This window comes from Hyla sarda, chromosome 5, assembly GCF_029499605.1.
Source record: "Hyla sarda isolate aHylSar1 chromosome 5, aHylSar1.hap1, whole genome shotgun sequence".
Taxonomy (NCBI): domain Eukaryota; kingdom Metazoa; phylum Chordata; class Amphibia; order Anura; family Hylidae; genus Hyla; species Hyla sarda.
Window position 1 is genome coordinate 255,299,642 of NC_079193.1, and position 19,969 is coordinate 255,319,610.

Here is a 19,969-nt window from a genome sequence, read left to right on the forward strand (position 1 = left end):
GCATAGGGCATAGCACTGATCAGTATTATCGGCGATCTTCTGCTCTGCAGGAATGCAGATCAGTGCAGAAGATCAGCAGATGCAGGTGAGGGAACCTTCGTCCACCATGTTAGCTGGTCTGATCCCCGCGGCTGTGCCGCGGACGATCAGATTATCCAAAACTGTAGCTGCACTGCCGCAAATGCCGTGATCTTTGTTCATGATCTCTGCTATCAGCAGCCGGGACCTGCCATGCATGACCCTAGCATTGCTCCGATGCTCGCAGCCATGTATAGGACGTAAATGTGCACAAAGTAACTCTGAATCAAGACATTGCATCATCATTAAATAGCTTATTATCATTAAATAGCTTAGGTGCCTTGATAACATCCAGTGTATACGCCTTTATGTTTCTTAGATATGTGGGTTTATAGTTGTCTGACAATTCAGTGAATCAGTCTGATGGGCATGAACTTAGTTTTGATAATGGGAGTGAATCAGATGATGGGTGGGATACAGTTGTTTATTAGGTATACACGCCCCCTCAGTGTGCAAAATTCCTGCCCATTTGACTGATTCCCTTCTTAATTTATGGGGGTTGGCCACAGGTCACCCATATAAGGGTTACCCATATTAGCTAAACTGCATCTTTTAACTTTTCTGCCTACGATAAACATCTTATTCTATTAACTCTTCAGGAGCCGAGTGTAAAATTCCTGTTGGGGTATTAAACGTTAAACTTGAGCTACATCCGCCTCTGACTCAGACATTATCTCCAGAGGTTGTCAGCACACAGGTAAGACCTGAGATCTAGAGTGCTGCACAGGTACATTCAATTATGGTCAATAATAATGACATTGGCTTCCCGTTCCTTCTATTAGATAGCGGATGTTGCTAATTTTTCTGTCTGTATATGTAAAGATACATGGCCATCATCGAATACAGTGTCTCTAGCTGTTGCAAAACTACAACTCCTAGCATGCCAGGACAGCCGTTGGCTGTCCTGGCATGCTGGGAGTTGTAGTTTTGCAACAGCTGGAGGCACACTGGTCTAATAACATGTTTGTTCTTTTTTGTTGTTTGTTTTTCTTTAAAGCTGACACTAGAGCGACAGAAGACAGCAGAGAAGGAACGTTTGTTCTTGGTCTACGCAAAACAATGGTGGAGGGAATATCTTCAGATTCGTCCATCCCACAATTCAAGACTTGTGAAGATCTTTGCACAGGTTTAATATCAATATCTTTTTAGATGGAAATAATTTATTAGGTAGCCGTATATTGTGTGGTTATCTTTACCAGCCCATTACACACAGCAGCTTTCACTAAAACTTGTTGTTCATTGAAATGTTGTTTCCACTTTGGAATATCAGATTTAAATGGGCACGGTCAGATACAAAATCTTTTGAAATGTTGTAAAGCATGCAAAACCAATTTTCTAATTTTCTTTTTTTTTTTTATCAGATAGTTTTAATTAAGTTTTTTAAACACAGTTTAATAATAACATACATTCCCCAACAACCCCCCTCCCCCCCCCCCCCACACAGAACCATTCCGTCTCAACCCCTCCCCACCAATGCCCCTCAACCCTCAGTGTACATAAATCAGAAACCATAAACCAGCTCCAGCAAATCCACATCAATAGCATAGTTGAAGAAAAAAGAACAAAGTAAAAAAAAGAAAAAAGGATATAAAAAAAAAACTCATTTCCCCGAAGCCATGGAAAATAGCGTTCGCAGTCGCATTCCACTAGATCACACACACAGCCATCCTCATACACGAATTTTCTAATTTTCATTAGAAAATTTTCAGTATTTCATACTGAAAAAGCCAGTCAAACTGCCCCCCCTGCCTGCTTGGACACATACTAGTCCTGCTGTGTCCATGCATCATCACCTATGTCATGGACACACTTCCTTGATTGACAGCTGTGAGTGCAGGGCTCACACCTGGAGGAAAAATCCTCCCACTGTCAGCTTGTGTCCCGCTACTGTCAGTGAGGACAAGCTGGGAGTTGTAGTTTTGCTTATACTAGGGGAGATGTGAGCAGACAGCATACTGAGGGAGGGGGCGGAGACCTGCACAGTGAGGCCACACCCCCTCCCTTTGAGAGGAATTCAGACTAGTGAGCTAAACTAAATGTGTAATAAAAAAAAAAAAAAAAAAAATAAAGGTGTTAGACACATAAAAATTAGATGTACATGGTCAGGATTAGGTACTGAGTGATATATTTAACCCCTTAACGACGCAGGACGTATATTTACATCCTGCGCCGGCTCCCACGATATGAAGTGGGATCGCGCCGCGATCCTGCATCATATCGCGTCGGTCCCGGCGCTCATCAACGGTCGGTACCCGCGGCTAATACCACACATCGCCGATCGCAGCGATGTGTGGTATTAACCCTTTAGAAGCGGCGGTCAAAGCTGACCGCCGCTTCTAAAGCGAAACTGAAAGTGACCCGGCTGCTCAGTCGGGCTGTTCGGGACCACCGCGGTGAAATCGCGGCGTCCCGAACAGCTGACCGGACACCGGGAGGGCTCTTACCTGCCTCCTCGGTGTCTGATCGGCGAATGACTGCTCCGTGCCTGAGATCCAGGCAGGAGCAGTCAAGCGCCGATAACGCTGATCACAGGCGTGTTAATACATGCCTGTGATCTGTGTAAAAGATCAGTGTGTGCAGTGTTATAGGTCCTTATGGGACCTATAACACTGCAAAAAAAATGTAAAAAAAAGTGTTAATAAAGGTCATTTAATCCCTTCCCTAATAAAAGTTTGAATCACCCCCCTTTTCCCATAAAAAAAATAAAACAGTGTAAAAAAATAAAATAAACATATGTGGTATCGCCGCGTGCGTAAATGTCCGAACTATAAAAATATATCATCAATTAAACCGCACGGTCAATGGCGTGCGCGCAAAAAAATTCCAAAGTCCAAAAAAGCGTATTTTGGTCACTTTTTATACCATTCAAAAATGAATAAAAAGTGATCAAAAAGTCCAATCAAAACAAAAATCATACCGATAAAAACTTCAGATCACGCCGCAAAAAATGAGTCCTCATACCGCCCTGTACGTGGAAAAATAAAAAAGTTATAGGGGTCAGAAGATGACATTTTTAAACGTATAAATTTTCCTGCATGTAGTTATGATTTTTTTTCCAGAAGTGCGACAAAATCAAACCTATATAAGTAGGGTATCATTTTAACCGTATGGACCTACAAAATAATAAGGTGTAATTTCTACCGAAATATGCACTGCGTAGAAACGGAAGCCCCCAAAAGTTACAAAATGGCGTTTTTTCTTCGATTTTGTCGCACAATGATTTTTTTTTTCCGTTTCGCCGTGCGTTTTTGGGTAAAATGACTGTCACTGCAAAGTAGAATTGGCGACGCAAAAAATAAGCCATAATATGGATTTTTAGGTGGAAAATTGAAAGGGTTATGATTTTTAAAAGGCAAGGAGGAAAAAACGAAAGCGCAAAAACTGAAAAACCCTGAGTCCTTAAGGGGTTAAAAAAAAAAAATTTTGTTGGATCTAACAGGCACGCTTTAAAGATTATCTATTTGCCTACAGGTCATTCTAATATGTGTGCCCAGATGGGATCCCCATTTCCTATGTCTAGGACTTGTAGATTTTTAGGTCACTTGAGATACTCAGGACATTAACGCTCAGCTGTTTTTCCTAGAGTGACCTTCAATTTTCAGAATGTTTTACTATTTAACTAAAATGTTTTGATTTACATAAGTTTTATGATTTTCATTCTCTTAGGATGAAAACGGACTTAACCGACCCGTGTGCTGTTATGTGCGCCCCCTTAGAGCAGGACGCCTGTTGGACACACCCCGGCAAGCGGCGCGCTTTGTAAATGTCCTAGGCTATGAAAAGGCCCCGGTTGTTGGTGGAGGTGGTAAACAAGAACAGTGGTGCACTATGCTGGCATTCCTTTGTAGAAATAAGGTATTCTATAATCTTTACATTTTTGTAGTATTCAATTGCATTCATGAATGTACAGTATCTCACAATGTCACTTATTGAGCACAGCCTGTAGAACAATGTTTTATTGTTGCCCTTTCAAAATAACTCAATGCACAGCCATTAATGTCTAAACCTGGGCAACAAAACTCTGTGGACCCCTGTAGTACACCCTAGGTGGAAATGTCTAAATTGGGCCCAAAATGTCCACGTTTTGTGTGACTACCATTATTTTCCAGCACATCCTTAAGCCTCTTGGAGATGGAGTTTACCAAAGTATCACTGGTTACCACTAGAGTCCTCTTCTAGTCCTCCGTGATGACATTATGGAGCTGTTGAATGTTAGAGACCTTCTGTGTGAGGATGCCTTTCAGATACTCAATAGGGTTCACGTGTGGAGGAAACATGTTTGACCAGTCCATCATCTTTAGACTAGGTTCCCACTGCGGAATCTCCAGACGGAAAATTTCTGCCCGGAGATTCAGAGTACAGTCAGCGCCGACTGAGGCACCGACTTAGGAGAAAAAAAGTCATCTCCTCCCTTGCAGGATATACCCGCCCATTGTAAGTGAGGTAATCAGTTTTAGCTAGGGCCAGTAGGAGGCAACACACAGGTCTGGGAGCTCCCCAGACCTGGTCTTTTTTTTTTATTATTTCTTTCTCTTTTCTAGTAAGAGGTGTTTAGTTAGTTTATTTATTTATTTATTTGTTCCTTTTTTTTTTTTTTTCCTTTTTGTTTCCCTTTTTCAGGTGGGGGTTCAGGAGCATGGTGCTACCTGTTTCCCCCATATATGACAAAGGGGCACAGACAGCACTTGGAGGTTGTACCCTGGGTCCAGGTCCCCCCACTGCCCCTGCTTGCCCCGCTATCTTAGCCTGGTATGATGCAGCTTGGCCATAAGCTGGCTGAAGATGCCAGGGTTAGAAGAAGATTGAGTCTATGGGTGAGTATGTTTAACAGCTAGTTTTCTCTCCTGGCTGTCTGGGGTTTCTTCCTTTTCCAGTGCCAGCTACTCAGCTGCTATTACATGTGGCTTTGCTGGGACCGATCCCTTGTGGCCTCCGGGTCACACTACCAGCGGTGCCATGCCTACAGCAATCTCAGCAATTCTCTCTAACATGAGGTATATCCTCATGTTTATTGGGGAATTTAGTTGGGGAATATCCCTGTCATTTTGTGTTGGGGCTCTCTGGTGTGGGGGCTCTGTGGGCTGTGCGGCAGCTCATTCTCTTGCCGTACAGCAGTATGTTAGTTCTATAGACAACCAGCTCTGCTATTCTGCTGGCCGCCCGTATAGCTGCTGCAGCTTCCTTGTGCATTCTTCAGGCCATTATGCGCATCACACAATTTTGTGCTCCGCCCCTCTTCCTCACCTTGTCCACCGGGGCGATGGGAGGCCGGGCGCCCGGACTGCGGGGCTCGTCTGTCTGCTCTGGCATCTCCCCACGGCTCACTGTTCAGCGGCGACTGTGTGCGCTGTGGTGGTCGGGGCACTCCGTGGTCATATCTCCCGGGAGTCTGTCTTTCTCAGCGCAGGTTTTTATCCCCCTATTGTGGCCATTCAGTAGATTGCAGCCTCTGCTTTCTGGTCCTTTGTGTGCTCCCCCTTTTGGCGGCAGTCAGCTATTACAGCCCTTTGTTGTAATGTCTGTTTTTTTTACCTGTTTTGATCTTGCTGGGTTTCCTGTCGGGGGCCATATATTAAATGTTATTTTTGGGGGCCACTTTACCACTTGCTTCCGCCACCTGTTGGATGACTTGAAGAGGCAATGGTCACTTTGCCATCACAGGTATTTGTACATGGCCTTTTTTAGCCGTGCCATACATGCTGCGCCCACAGACTCATTCCAGCCCTTCCATCGGGGCGAGACACCGGTGGGATGCCTCTGCAGGTGCATCTGCATCCCTGACCTTAGCTGATGGCCTTCCGAGGTGTCTTGTACCCTTGTGTCTTTGGCAATTTCCTCCCACAGGTCTTTGCAGGTCTGCCGCATCTGTGGCTAGTGTGCTGGACCCCCACTTCTAGTGCAAGGTTTTCGAGCACGTGTCCCTACGTGGACATGTACTGGACCCAATACCACAGACAGTGGTCTGCGTAGTTTCCTCCGCTGCCAGTCACTCATCACAGGGCTGCCGCATCCACGACTGGATTTCCGGCTCCCCACTGCTAACAAGTGGCGTCAGAAGGAGTGACCCGGCGTGTACAATGGATCTTGTGCAGGGGGCGACGGGGATACAATCCATGGCTCCTTAGTCTCCCCTGATCTCCCAGGATGGCGGGGATACTAACCATGGCTCCTACACTTCCTCGCCCTTCCATATCCGACAAATGGGCACAGTGTTTTTTCATCTGGGCTATTGTCCCCTTATCGACACCGCTCAGTGCCTGGTGGTGTACTATACTGATGAGCCAGACCGTTGTCTGCACGATTTCCGCCGCCGCCGGTCTCTTATCAGGGGCTGCCGCGTGATTGTCTGGAGTTCCTGATCCCCTCTTATAGTGTGGGAGTCCAGAAGAGTGTCCCTATAGGTACAAGGGACCCTGTGCCAGTAAGCCAGACAGTGGTCTTCTGGACCTCTGGGTCGCCCTTCTGGAGTTACGGTACTACACTGCTAGGGCACGGTGTCTGAGGAAGTGACCAGGCATGTCCTGTATACCCTTTTCAGGGTGACGGGGAGTACTCCAGGGCTCCTCTGCCTCCCCTGATCTTCCAGGGTGACGGGGATTCTATCCTCTGGATACCACTTGCATGGCTGTGGTTTCCGTACCTCTCTTCCCTGCAAGTACACAGGAATGATGCCAGTCAGCCAGACGTTCGACACCACCAGGTCGCCCATCGGATCGGCCGCACTACAGTACTCCACTTTCTGTGGGAGGGTTCGGAGGAGTGATCCTGTGCATTCAGGAATTATATACCGGTCAGCCAGACGGTTGTCTGCATGATTTACTGCTACGTCGGGTCAACTACAATACACTTCCCACTCCGTGGTTGGAAGTTCAGGTATCCCACTGCGAGGTGTAGGTCCGAGATCCATGGGCCTAATAAAATGCACCATGTACTGGTTCACAGGGTTTCCTGCTTTACCAGGTCCCTCTCTTCATGCCTGCTGCTCTCATGGCTGATGGCTGGTAACCCACTTTCAGTGTGTGGTTCTGGATGCAGGACCCGGTGTGGCCATGGTCCCTATGCCATATAGCCAGACTGTCTGCATGGTTCTAATCTGCCAGGTCACCTCCCCCTCCCAGGACTGAAGTTTCACAGTGTGTCTTTGTGGGTTCATTGAACTGGTTATCCCAATCAGACTGTTTCTGCATGTTCATCTCGTGCAGCTGCCACAACAGTCCTGGTGTGTGGCACCATTAGGAGATAGGGTGTAAGCATTTTTTTTCAGGTTCCATGGCTTTTCACAGCAACAGCAGCACTCTCTGTTCCCCTTTCTACGAGTTCCAACTTAGTCTGCTAGGGGCATGGTTGTGACACACCGTTGGGTGCTGAGCCTGTCTTCCATACTGCCGGACTTCTGGATGTCTGCGTTTTCTTTCCTGTCTGCAGTCTTGGTACCTCACTACTATTATGAGGTATCCATGTCGGTGTCCGTGTGTGTTAATGTCCCTCTGCACGTGTAGAACCCACCTTCCCTTCTGTCAGTGGGGGTGCCTCGGGCCTTCCTGTAATCTTGTTTCTGCAGGTCTACGACGGTTGAGCACCTCTGTTCTGGCTTGGGGCCTGGTGGGCCGTCAGTTCAGCGGGGCTCGGCATGGTCAGTGCCCAAGTTTCTGCCGAGATGGATATATATTAGGGATGTCTCGATACTAGTATCGGTATCGGGGCAGATACTAGCCATTTCCATGGTATCGGGGACTCGTTCAATGTCCCCGATACCATGTCCGATACCTGCTTCCGCTGCCCAGTGTAGTGAAGAAAACTGTGTCTTGAAGCATTTTGTGTTCCGATCTTCACTAACACCGATTCCCCCGTCTGCATCATGGCGATCTATGGAGGAGCATGTAACACACACGTCACTCCTCCTCCCCTGCGCCCAGCGTAACGCTACGGAGGAAGCAGAGTGACGTGTATGTCACATGCTCCTCCATTGATCGCCATGATGTGACGGGAGGACGAAGCAGCGGAGCGGCAGCAGCCGACAGAGGACAGCTGCAGGTAAGCTGTCTACAAGGGTGAAGGCTGCGGTCTACAGGGGGGCCCTACTTATGTCTAAAGGGGTCCCTGATGTCTAAAGGGGGGTCCCTGCTAATGTCTAAAGGGGGCCCTGCTGTCTTAAAAAGGTCCTGCTGTCTAAAGGGGGGAGGGGGCTGCTAATGTCTAAAGGGGGGGCCCTTGCTAATGTCTAAAGGGGATGGGGTGCTGCTAACATCTAAAGGGGGGCCCCTGCTAACGTCTAAAGGGGATACTCCCTACTATTAAAGGCAATTTTACAGCAGAGTCACCTGCACTAACTTCAATTTATAGGTAGGTAGTGCAGGTAACCCGATTTTATACCGCTGCTCACCATGTGATCATCGGCGCAATCGCTCCGGAGACATCGGTCTCGCGGCCGATGCAACAGGTCTCCCTGTTCTGCCCAATGGAGAAGAGAGAAATCTTGGCTCATATTACAGCAGCCGCCTCCATTGTACACAACAAGGAACCCACATATCATACAGTAAGCAGCGCCAGAGACCGCCTCACCCTGCTGTCAGATTCCCTTTTAAAATATAAGTACTCGTACTTGGTACCGGCGAGTACTTTGTCTTAAAAAAATGGTATCTGGACAATATATATATATATATATATATATATATATATATATATCTATCTATATCTCTCTATATATATATCTATATCTCTCTATATATATATCTATATCTCTCTATATATATCTATATATATCTCTCTATATATATCTATATATATCTCTCTATATATATCTATATATATCTCTCTCTATCTATATCTATATCTATCTATCCGCAGCACACAAAATGATGAAAGTGCAAAAAATAAAATTTATTCCATATCTTGGTGAAAGTTACAGCGACGTTTCAACCAGCTCTCCTGGTCTTTCTCAAGCATCTATATCTATATATATATCTCTCTCTCTCTATATATATCTCTCTCTCTCTCTCTCTCTCTCTCTCTCTCTCTCTCTCTCTCTCTCTCTCTCTCTCTCTCTCTCTCTCTCTCTCTCTCTCTCTCTCTCTCTCTATATATATATATATATATATATATATATATATATATATATATATATATATATATGTATGTATGTATGTCTCTCTCTATAGATAGATAGATAGATAGATAGATAGATAGATAGATAGATAGATAGATAGATAATATATCTCTATATCTCCCCCCGATGGCCCCGACATATGATAAAATCGACATATGATGCTTTTATATGTCGGGGCAATCGCATTAACTGCTATCCGACAGCGCAAAATGCTTAAGCTGCTGTCGGATAGCAGTGTAATGTGCCCCAGCAGGTTCACTTACCTATCCCCGCTGCTCCGGGTCCACTTCGCGATCCTCCGGTGTCTTGCGCATCTTCTCCAGGGTCCGGGCCTTGCTTTCCGGCGTCGTTATTACGTCACTACACACGCCGCGCCGGCGCAGCAGCGTAATAACGTCGCCGGAAAGCAAGGCCCGGACCCTGCAGAAGATGCGCAAGACACCGGAGGATCGCGAAGAAGACACCGGAGCAGCGGGACAGCATCGGGAGCCCCTGGAACAGCAGCGGGAGTGGTGAGGACCTGGTCCGGAGCGACGGGGACAGGTGAGTACAGATGCCTATACTTTACATTGCACGGATCCCTCAACATACGATGGATTCGACAAACGATGGGTCGTTTGGAACGAATTACCATCATTTGTTGAGGGACCACTGTATATATAATTATAATATAATATAATATATTTATTTCTCTATCATCTCTTATCTCTCTTTTTTTTTTTTTTTTTTTTTTTTTTTTTCCAATATAGGTGGGGTATCTGTCTGGGCCCTTGTTTTTCGTTGACAGCATTCCAAAGGGCTTTTCGTTCTCTCTGCCTGTGGCTTACTGCCCACTATTGCAGCCTGTCTCTCTTCCTGTTTCTTGGTTATCTACTACTGCTCATGCAGCCTTGGCACTCTCCTCTGTATGGCTCAGCGACAACCGGTCTAGCCACCGTCTGTCCTTTGGGTCCTACCATTGCTTTCCTCCCCCTCTGCACACTCCCTGATGGTAGGCTGTGTTGCTCTTTTCCTTGACGGTGTCCATTGTGCTTCACTGACTCCACTATCTTCTGGAGTAACCTTTCCTGTGCCCAGAGCCTGGGAGTCCCAGCCGGGTTCCTTTTTTATTTTTATTTTATTTTTTATTTTATTTTTTATTTTTTTTTGTTTACTGTTTCCGCTCCATTCCTGTCCTGACGGGTTGTTGCTTCGGAGTGCTCTGGTCCGCTCGGACCACTGGAGTCCAAGACCGGTTAGTCTCCTTGTCTGGACACTATCCTAGGATGCTGTGGTGTGCCTTCTTTTCTAGGTCGCCCTTCCATGTTCTTTGGGCCTTAGTGACGGCTGAGGTCTCGGGTGTGCATAGCGGTCTTGCCAGACTTCTCCGCGATCCCAATTATGGGGCAGTGTTTCTTTCCCTCACTTCTTCTGGTCTCTGCACAGAGGTTTGCCACCTGGAGCTTTTTGTGGACGTTGGGTTCACTTTCCCTTCAGGTGTAAGTCTTCCAGGAGGCTTGGGAACCTCCAATTTCCATGTAGGCTGCTCCAGTGCTCCGGGATACTCCTTTTCAGGGTCTTCAGCTCCTTTGTTGGCCATTTATTATTCCGTGACCATCTTCCAGGTGACTCAGGAACCTCCAGTTTCCATGTCTATCACTGGGCATTTTGCTCCTTTCTTGACCATTATTCCCTTCCATCTTCTACTTCGGGCTCCTTCTCTCAAGATGGAGGGCCTTCCGGTCGTCCGGATTACACCAGTTGGGCTGTTTTGCCTCCCAGGTGCTCACAGCTGGCTCCTGGATAGGGGTTTTTGAGTCTGCAGATGTTCAGCTCATCGATCTCTTGCACCAGGCCTCTGTAGAGCCGGTTTAAGTCTTTTTCTTTTTTTTTTCTGGTGGTTTACTGTCCCCACCTTCTGTGTTTGCCTTCTGCTTAGGTGTACACTGCTCTCCCTGGCTTTTTTCCGCCATGTCCTCTTGAATCTGTTGACTCTGGATGGGGTTCTCTGGTCATGCATTTTTCCATTCTTGTCTTACAGCCGGGCTGGCCCTCTGTCTGGCTCTTTGTTCCTTAGAGTTTGTTTCCTACCCCCTTTTTGGGATGGTTCCGGCCCGTCTAGCTTTTTTGGTCGACCTTTCTTGTCTCTCTATCAGGATCGTGGGTTTACAGTTTCTACGAAGGACTGTCCCTTCCTTGGCATCCTAGTCAATCTCCATGGCCGGGGGATCTTCCAGGAGCTCTGTTTCTGGGCCTCTGTTGTTTCTGTCCTGGGGTCCGCAGGCCTTACGGACGAGTGGGTCGGTCTCAGGACTGATTCCCTTTCGCTGGTGGTTGTGCTTGCCCTGAGGGACTGTTTTGGTCCATTCCATCAGTATAGGTGTCGCCCAATGAAGAGCATGAAATCTCTTTATTGTAGCCTTCATTGGGGTACACCGTACCCACCCATTTCTTAATTTTTTATTTTTTTTTGTCTGGATATTCTTTTACGGATATTGTTTTTTTTGTCCGGGATTCTTTCTGAGGTCCTTCGGACATATTTCTTCGTTGGCTTCTCCTACTGCTTTCTTACAAAACTGATTACCTAACTTCCAGTGGGCGGGCATATCCTGCCAAGGAAGAGCCGACTTTTTTTTTCCTAGTGTCAGCGCCTCCTAGTGGAAAGAGCATATACCCATCAGTATAGATGTCCCCCTATGAATGCTACGAGAGAGATTTTACGCTGAGTACAAAAAATCTTTTTCCGTTCACAAATTCACACTTCAGAGTTTTGGAAGCGGAATTTGTGAACGGAAAACCCATTCACCTGCTTGTACATTTTAGCAAAGCAGTATTTCTGCCTGCAATTTCAAAGCGGAATTGCAGGCAGAAATTCTGTAGTCTGAACCTAGCCTAACTCTCAGCTTCTTTAGCAAGGCAGTGGTCATCTGGGAGGTGTTTGGGGTTGGTATTGTGTTGGCATACTGCGCTGCAGCCCAGTCTCTGAAGAAATGAATCTGGCTCTGTGTCAGTATATTCCAGTACATGGTGGCATTTATAGTTCCTTCAGTAAATTGTAGCGCCCCAGTGCCATGAACACTCATGCAGCCCTAGACCATGACACTCCTGCACATGAAGCCAAGCACACAGTGCACCTAGAGCCTATATTGTATATCTATTAAAGAATGAATTACTGGACATTGCCAGATCAGGATTATAAAGGTATCCTTATGTTCACTCTAATGTACCCTATTCCCCCATACAATGGACTTATTATGCCTGAAGGTGGTGATAGATTCCAAATGGGCACTGTTACTTTAAAAAAATAAAAAAAAAACTTTGACATGTTGTAGAGAGAGACTCAAACTGGAAATCTTTATACGTTCTTGCTGCCCAAAGATTTAAATGTTTCCCCTGCTTGTCCTGCTTTGTCCACATCTCCATTGTTGTCTTCTCCCTGTGCAGTGACTGCATCTACGTATTCTGTCTGTTTTCACTTCACAGAATGAGCAGTCTCACTCCTATAACACTAGCTCTGTGCAGCTTGGCTCCTTTTTAATATGCAGTGCCTGGTTGTGCTACATGTGCAGCCGAGCATGCACAGACCAGAAGCCACCAGGGGGAGGAGCACTAGTACACACAGAATGACAGTATACTTATGGACATGTAGTTTTGCTGTATTACATGCTCCTTGCTGTTGAATTACCTAGATCACAGCCAGTGTTACCAGAGCAGCAGGGGTACACAGTGAGGATGTAAGTGAATGCCAAGTTACTGTGCATATATGGTATTAGGATTGTTTTGCCTTATTGAAACTTTAAAGGGGTTGTCAAGCAGGAGGGGTATTTTTCACAATTTTCCACACTTAACAGTACATAAAAAAAATAAAAAATTTTACTAACCTGCGGTGCCTCGGTTGTCCCGCTTTGGTCCCTGGCTGTGCTCCCCTTCCTCTTTGTGGTGCCCAGTTAGGTGTCATCATTTTCACGAGAGGAAATGGACAGCAGCCGATGACCAGAGCTGGACACCGGAGGCATAGCTGGAGTGTGAGAAGTAGGTTAAGGTTTGTTTTTTTTTTTTGTTTTTTTTTTTTTTTTTTTATGCACTGGTAAGTGGGCAAAGTTGTAAAAAATCCCCCTCCTACTGGCTAAGCCTTGTTAGCAAGTATTCACACGTACAGTATCCTGCACATAACTGATGCTGTGTTCAGTCAGTTTACATTGGAATCTGCAGGATAAAGTATGGCCAGTATACTGTACTTGTGAACAAACCCTAAGGGTAGGGTCACACACAGCGCATCCGCAGCGTATTTTGATGCGGAGGATGTACTGCCCGCAGTCACGGCAGAGCAAACTCCCATAGCGATGGATTTCCCACCGGCAGTTATAAGCTGACACACAGATCTATCTGGCCATAGCAGTAATCTTGCTCTGTGGCTGCTCTGTGACTACCAGCAGTGAATCCACAGGTTTAAATACGCTGCAGATGCGCTGTGTGTGACCCTACCCATCATAGGATCTCTGTCCCTAAATGGTAAGTTGGATGTAATATAGCTTCCAGCTGCCTTGTATTATGTATTTTTATATGTTCACAATTATGTAACATTTAAAAAAAGTGTATTTTTTTTTTTTTAGGGTGATTGTGAAGATCATTGCACCCTCCTTTGCAGCCTTCTTCTTGGTTTTGGTTTAGATGCCTACGTGTGTGTTGGTACTAAAGGAAAAGGAGTAGCCCACACCTGGGTGATGACGTATGGAACAGATGGAGCAGTTACTTTCTGGGAGAGTTTGACAGCACAAAGGTAAATGAATAAACATGAAATTGGTTGATGGTTTAACCCCTAGAGGACACCGAACATGGTAGATAACATGGTAGATAAAATCCGGATGCGGATCCACATCCGGATCTACTTTATCTACCATATCTTCTTTCCATCTCTTACTTGGATTATATAAGGCACAGTTTGGCATTTCATTAGACTACTGAGGACGGACCTAGAAGGTCCGAAACGCGTCTAGTCCTACAACAGACTAAGACAGTAGACGCCATCCAAGCACTATTATTAGAGATGAGCGAACTTACAGTAAATTCGATTCATCACGAACTTCTCGGCTCGGCAGTTGATGACTTATCCTGCATAAATTAGTTCAGCTTTCAGGTGCTCCCGTGGGCTGGAAAAGGTGGATACAGTCCTAGGAAAGAGTCTCCTAGGACTGTATCCACCTTTTCCAGCCCACGGGAGCTCCTGAAAGCTGAACTCATTTATGCAGAATAAGTCATCAACTGCCGAGCCGAGAAGTTCGTGACGAATCAAATTTACTGTAAGTTCGCTCATCTCTAACTATTATCACCAGCCTGACCTGAGGCAAACACCGTGCTAGGGCCCAGCACTTTTTCCATTTTTTATAATTACTTATCCCAATAAACTGCGCTTTTATTCAAGTAAGAGCTTATTCCACTTATTCTTATTCTATTTTTAATTTTTCTGTTTTCCTCCTTTACCCTCTTTTTTTCTATTTTATTCATTCACACTCACTGCATTCCACAAAATTTAGAACACTCATCAATGTATATATATATATATATATATATATATATATATATATATATGTATGTGTGTATATATATATTATATAATATATGTATGTATATCACCATCACCACCATTACATATTTACAGACAATACCATATTACCTACAATCATCATATTATTAAACTATCACCCAAGCCCTTGAGAACCAGTCACTTCTCATTATCTTTATGTACTTATGTTTAATAGGGTATACAGGAGATTATACCCAGACTAAAGTTCTCGGTCACTAAAACAGAGTACATCTCACACACCTTTGTTTTTTACACAACAATATATGTACATTGCAGTGAGTTTACGGTGTATGAAGCCAGTGCCAGAGATTGGCTTGATTCTTAGACTGCGGCTCCTGGCTGCTAACAGCTGCTAATGGTGGACATCAGCAATCGCGCTGATGTCAACCATTAACCTTTTTAGAGGCTGCGATCAATACTGATCACAGCATTTAAAGCATTAGGGGGCTTTGTGAGATTAATCGGACCACTCGCAGTGCAATTGCAGGGATCCAATGAGTCAAGATGGTGGCCAAAGCTCTGCTCACCTGCTCCAGGGCCACTTCGGGGATCTTTTTGTATGGTCTGCTTTCTGACAGACAATTACTAAAAAATAATAGAAATCAATAGCTTGCTATAAATAGTTCCCTGTGGGGACTTAAAAACTTTCATTTATTTGTTTATCTATTTATTTTTAAGTTAAGGCCCTGTCACAATAAAAACATAAAAATCCCCTTTTTTCTAATTTTACAAAAAAAAATAATAATAATAATAATTTTAAAAAAATGGTATCATGTGCTAAAATGTTGGAACTATTACAGGAGATATGCAGTGCACAACAATTGCTTTTCCCATACAGCAGAAAGAAAAGTTATAGAACTTTCCAATATACTGGCGTTTTCTCTCTTTCACAGGTCATCTGTAATTCCTTCCTGAGCTGTGTACAGGAAGCTCAGTAGTTCTTCTAGCTAGTGTGACTTTCGAGCCCATAGAGCTGCATTAGGCAGCCATATTAGGTTCCGAACGTCACTGTTGTCCCCAATGCAAGAGGAGGGTTTTCTCCCTTCTGTCCCCCTCCTGCTCCAGCCTGATAAGCCACCCCTTATGAATATTCATTAGCCCATCCCTGATAGGCTGAACTCTGCAGCCTCCTGTATGACGACTGTAACCCCCCCCCCCCCCACCAGACAGCTCAGAGAAACCTTATTCCCCCCCCCCCCCCCAGCATTCTTTATGAGATTATATAGAGTAAAGTGGTCTGCAATCTATGTGTCTCCAGAGGTGGCCAACTACTAATTTGGCTGTCCAGGCATACTGGGATTAATAGTTTTGCAACTGCTGGAGACACATGAATAGCAGCCCACTGTACTTGATATAATAATAATATTGCCGAAGGGGATCGGGTAATTCATAGCAAATCCCTTTTCCTCCCCCCTGCCGGCGTTCTTTCTGGCAGTATAACAAGTCATTGGTCCCAGTGTGATCAGCGCCGTATCTGCCGCCCGATCCCAGTCCCCGCCGGCATTATATATGATATTATAGGTAGTTCAATGGTCTGATATCTAGGTGTCTCCAGCGGTGGCCAAACTATTAATCCCAGCGTGAATCCGCGTGAGCACAGACAGTGCAGTGTTAATTTCTATTGGACAGGGGGGAGAGGGAACTCATTAGGATGGGAGGGGATATGCATATGGGAGGGAGTGGGGGCGTTACTTTACTATAATTTCCTCAGTGTGGAGAGCAGGGCAGCAGCTTACAGGAAGTAGGAGAGGAGGATTGTGGGAAATGTAGTCTTTTGAGTCTGCTTCGCCCTCCATGCTGCAAACAGAGGGTTCTTTGGAAGGCAATATCAGGAGATCTGCTGAGCCGATTTTGACAAAACATATCTTGCTGGATAGGTCTTTACAAGATCTATAATATGAGATTTTTAAATATCAGTGCTGCATATCTCCTTTAAAATAAAATGTTGAGTTCAAAAATTGCTGATATTTATTAATTATTTTGGTCGCATCACATCCTAGAAAAAGTCACATATATGAAAAAGTGGCACAGATAAAAACTACAGAAAACGGCATGGAAAAATGGTAAAGACAGAATAGGGAAATTTTAAACATACATATTTTGTTATAGTTAAATGGAGCTAATTTAAAAAAAACGCTCCCCTTCTGTCTCCAGTTTGGGTGTTCTGCAGCTCCGTTCTATTAAAGTGAATGGAACCAAGATGTTATACCACACCCAATCTGGAGACAGACAGGGAGCGGTCTTTAAAAATTAGCTCGGTTTTTCTATTCCTGGATACCCCTTCAATGTCATATCTCCCGTAAAGTACACTTTGAAAAATTGACTTCCAAATTGCAAAAATTGTGGATTTTCTTAATTTCTCGCAAAAAAAAATTTTTTTTTTGCGCCATACATGTTATTGCAAAACAAAGCTCAAGGCCAAATTGGACTGTCTGCAAGGGGTTAAAACATGAGGTACTTCTAAAAATGCATTACGTTGGTAGATGAATTATGTAAGTTTAACTTTATAGCCAGATGAATACTGCATAAAACGTGTTAATATTTTGATGTAATTTTTCCCGGTTATATAATGGCATGCAGTGCTTATGTTGTGTCTCAACCATTTAATTATACAGATATGTCCACAAACCTGTCAACCCACATGATCCTCCCCTGGTGGAGCAGCCAAAGCCTCTCTACCCATACAAAACCATTGGGTGCATTTTCAACCACCAGCGATTCTTGGCCAACTGCCAGCCTTCAGATTCGGTTGATTTCTCTGTGTTTGACCTGAATGATGAATCCAGGTGGAAACCGATGAGTGAAGAAGCCATTAAATCCATATGTTCCCCAGGATCTACCGCCTCTCTTCCTCCATTTCCTCCGCTCTGCAGCTCGCTGCTTGATGGACCTGCAGAAAGTAATGAGATTGAATTGCAGCTGCGTGTTCTTATAACTGAGCACAGGAAGGTAATATTTGGTATTTATTCAACAGCTATCACACAATAAGGCTGTTACATTTTGGCTTGCATTAACCCTTATGTCTTCTGATTTAGCTCATTTGGCAGACTACTGCAATGGCATGTTCACACAGGAATAAAATGCTGCAGAATTGTTGCAGATTTGTTCAATAGGGAAGTCAAATCCAGCAGCAATCTTCAGTTCCATGTGAATATACCATAGGATGGGAATGGAGTTGTTTAATCTGACAGTTGCATTGTGACCAATCAAAACATGGCATGGGTGGCCTGTCAGGCTGGCAATCTGATGGGCTCCAATTGTTAGATTAAAGTAGTTGTCTCAAACTCTTTTCTTAATGTAAATTTTTCCTATTTTTTATTTTTTTATTTAAAGGAGAAATGCGACCCAAAACTTTTAACTTTCCCTGTGCCCGGGCTGCAAATACAAAAAAAAAACTAACTTTGACTCGCCTTCCTACATTTCCCCATTGCGCCAGTATCTGTGTCCCATTCCTCTGGCACTGCTGGGCTCCCTGCTTCTTATCTTCGGAACGTCACACTCCGATCAGCGTATCGCCGGCTGCAGTGATGTCCCCCCAGCCCGAGCTCCTTACATGACAGTGCACTCGGCCTATTACCGGCCAAGGCGGGACATCGCTGCAGCCGGAGATGCGCTGACCGCAGTGTGACGTTTCGAGCCTAAGAAGCACAGAGCCCAGCAGCAGTGGAGGAACAAGACAGATACCGATGCAACGGGGTAACATAGGAAGGTGAGTTAAACTTTTGAGTTTTTGCTGCCCTGCCACAGGGAAAGTTTAAAGTTTTGGCCCCCATTTCTGCTTTTAATAGAATTTTTTAATTATACAAATTAACACACAAAAAACATAGCTAAATTGCTTATGTTTTGGGAATGAGGGGAAAAGGTACATATATACAGATAGCTGTTAATAAATAAGACTGTATTGACAGGTAATACACAGCATTTTTTTAAATCATTGCACCAAGACATACAACATTCTAAATGGGAGAAATAACATTGTAGATATGAATAGTATGTGTAGCTCACCTGAGATAAAGATGTAAGTACTTGAGGTTATCGGTGTTACCTTCAACCAAAAAGGCCTGTAACTGAAGAGTGTATGTGATATAAATGTAATATCTATATTAACCAGTCCTCTAAAGTACTATAGATAAATAATAGATACGAAAATGAGAGATGAAATGTATATCACAATTTATTAATGAATAATATGTCGTCACCTTCAGCAGGGCCCTTGCGTGGGGTGAAAGGCAGTAAACTTATTATGAAATGGGATATGATAAAAAATGAAAAAAATATTAGCAATAAAAGCAATAAAGTAATAAAATACTCAAAAGTATCACAAAAGTGTCAGTTTGTCCATTGCACTTGATCCCTTAATATTGTGGTTCACAAGTCTGAATATTGTAATATATCTGTAGGTGATACAGTTTGTGTATTTGTATACTTTTGTATACTTTGTATTCAGTTCATTGGTGGTGCAGTTTTAGATACAGTTCACTGGTGTGCTAGTGCCAGGTAGCAGAATGTCTTAAACAGCACTGTTACTGTAGCGCTTGTAATGATGGTCGGTGCACAGCACCACTCACCCTCCGCAGGATATACTTCTGCCCGGGCTGGTACGGCTGTCGAGGCTGGGTCCTGTGCTGGTGATGGCTGCGTGCGTCTTGTGTTCTGCCCGTCTGTGTGAAGGGTGAGCGGTTCTCCGGCAGACTGTGGGTCCCGGGCTGGCAAGGCAGATGTCCGGCCTGTAGTGGTATTGACCGGGACTCACGCAGGTAACCTGGGGCTGTGGAGGGGAATCGGAGCTGGGTCGGAGAAGGCGTGCCACGTGTGTGAACGCGGCACTATGTGCGTGCGTGCTGCAGTGGTCTCCAAAGCGGGGGTATCCAGCAGTTGCGAATGACAAATGTCGTCATAAGGTAGTTTTGGCAGCCTGGGGGTTGGTGTGCAATAGCATATAGAGTATATATATTAGGCTAGACGCGTTTCAATGTCTCGGACATTTTCTTCAGTAGCATAAAGTATCTCATGCTACTGAAGAAAATGTCCGAGACATTGAAACGCGTCTAGCCTAATATATACTCTATATGCTATTGCACACCAACCCCCAGGCTGCCAAAACTACCTTATGACATTTGTCATTCACAACTGCTGGATACCCCCGCTTTGGAGACAACTGCAGCACGCGCGCACATAGTGCCGTGTTCACACACGTGGCACGCCTTCTCCGACCCAGCTCC

At 44.7% G+C, this 19,969-nt stretch overlaps 1 protein-coding gene across 2 annotated transcripts in view; it reads left to right on the top strand.

Annotated features, from left to right (window-relative positions):
- CEP76 (centrosomal protein 76) overlaps positions 1-19,969 on the top strand; it is a 55,928-nt gene that overhangs the window by 30,701 nt on the left and 5,258 nt on the right. For both annotated transcript variants that reach the window (XM_056521523.1, XM_056521524.1), the window contains exons 6-10: positions 678-775; positions 1,076-1,204; positions 3,745-3,933; positions 13,777-13,943; positions 17,363-17,696. In XM_056521523.1, the coding sequence (XP_056377498.1) occupies positions 678-775; positions 1,076-1,204; positions 3,745-3,933; positions 13,777-13,943; positions 17,363-17,696 (917 nt within the window). The remainder of the gene's footprint in view (positions 1-677; positions 776-1,075; positions 1,205-3,744; positions 3,934-13,776; positions 13,944-17,362; positions 17,697-19,969) is intronic.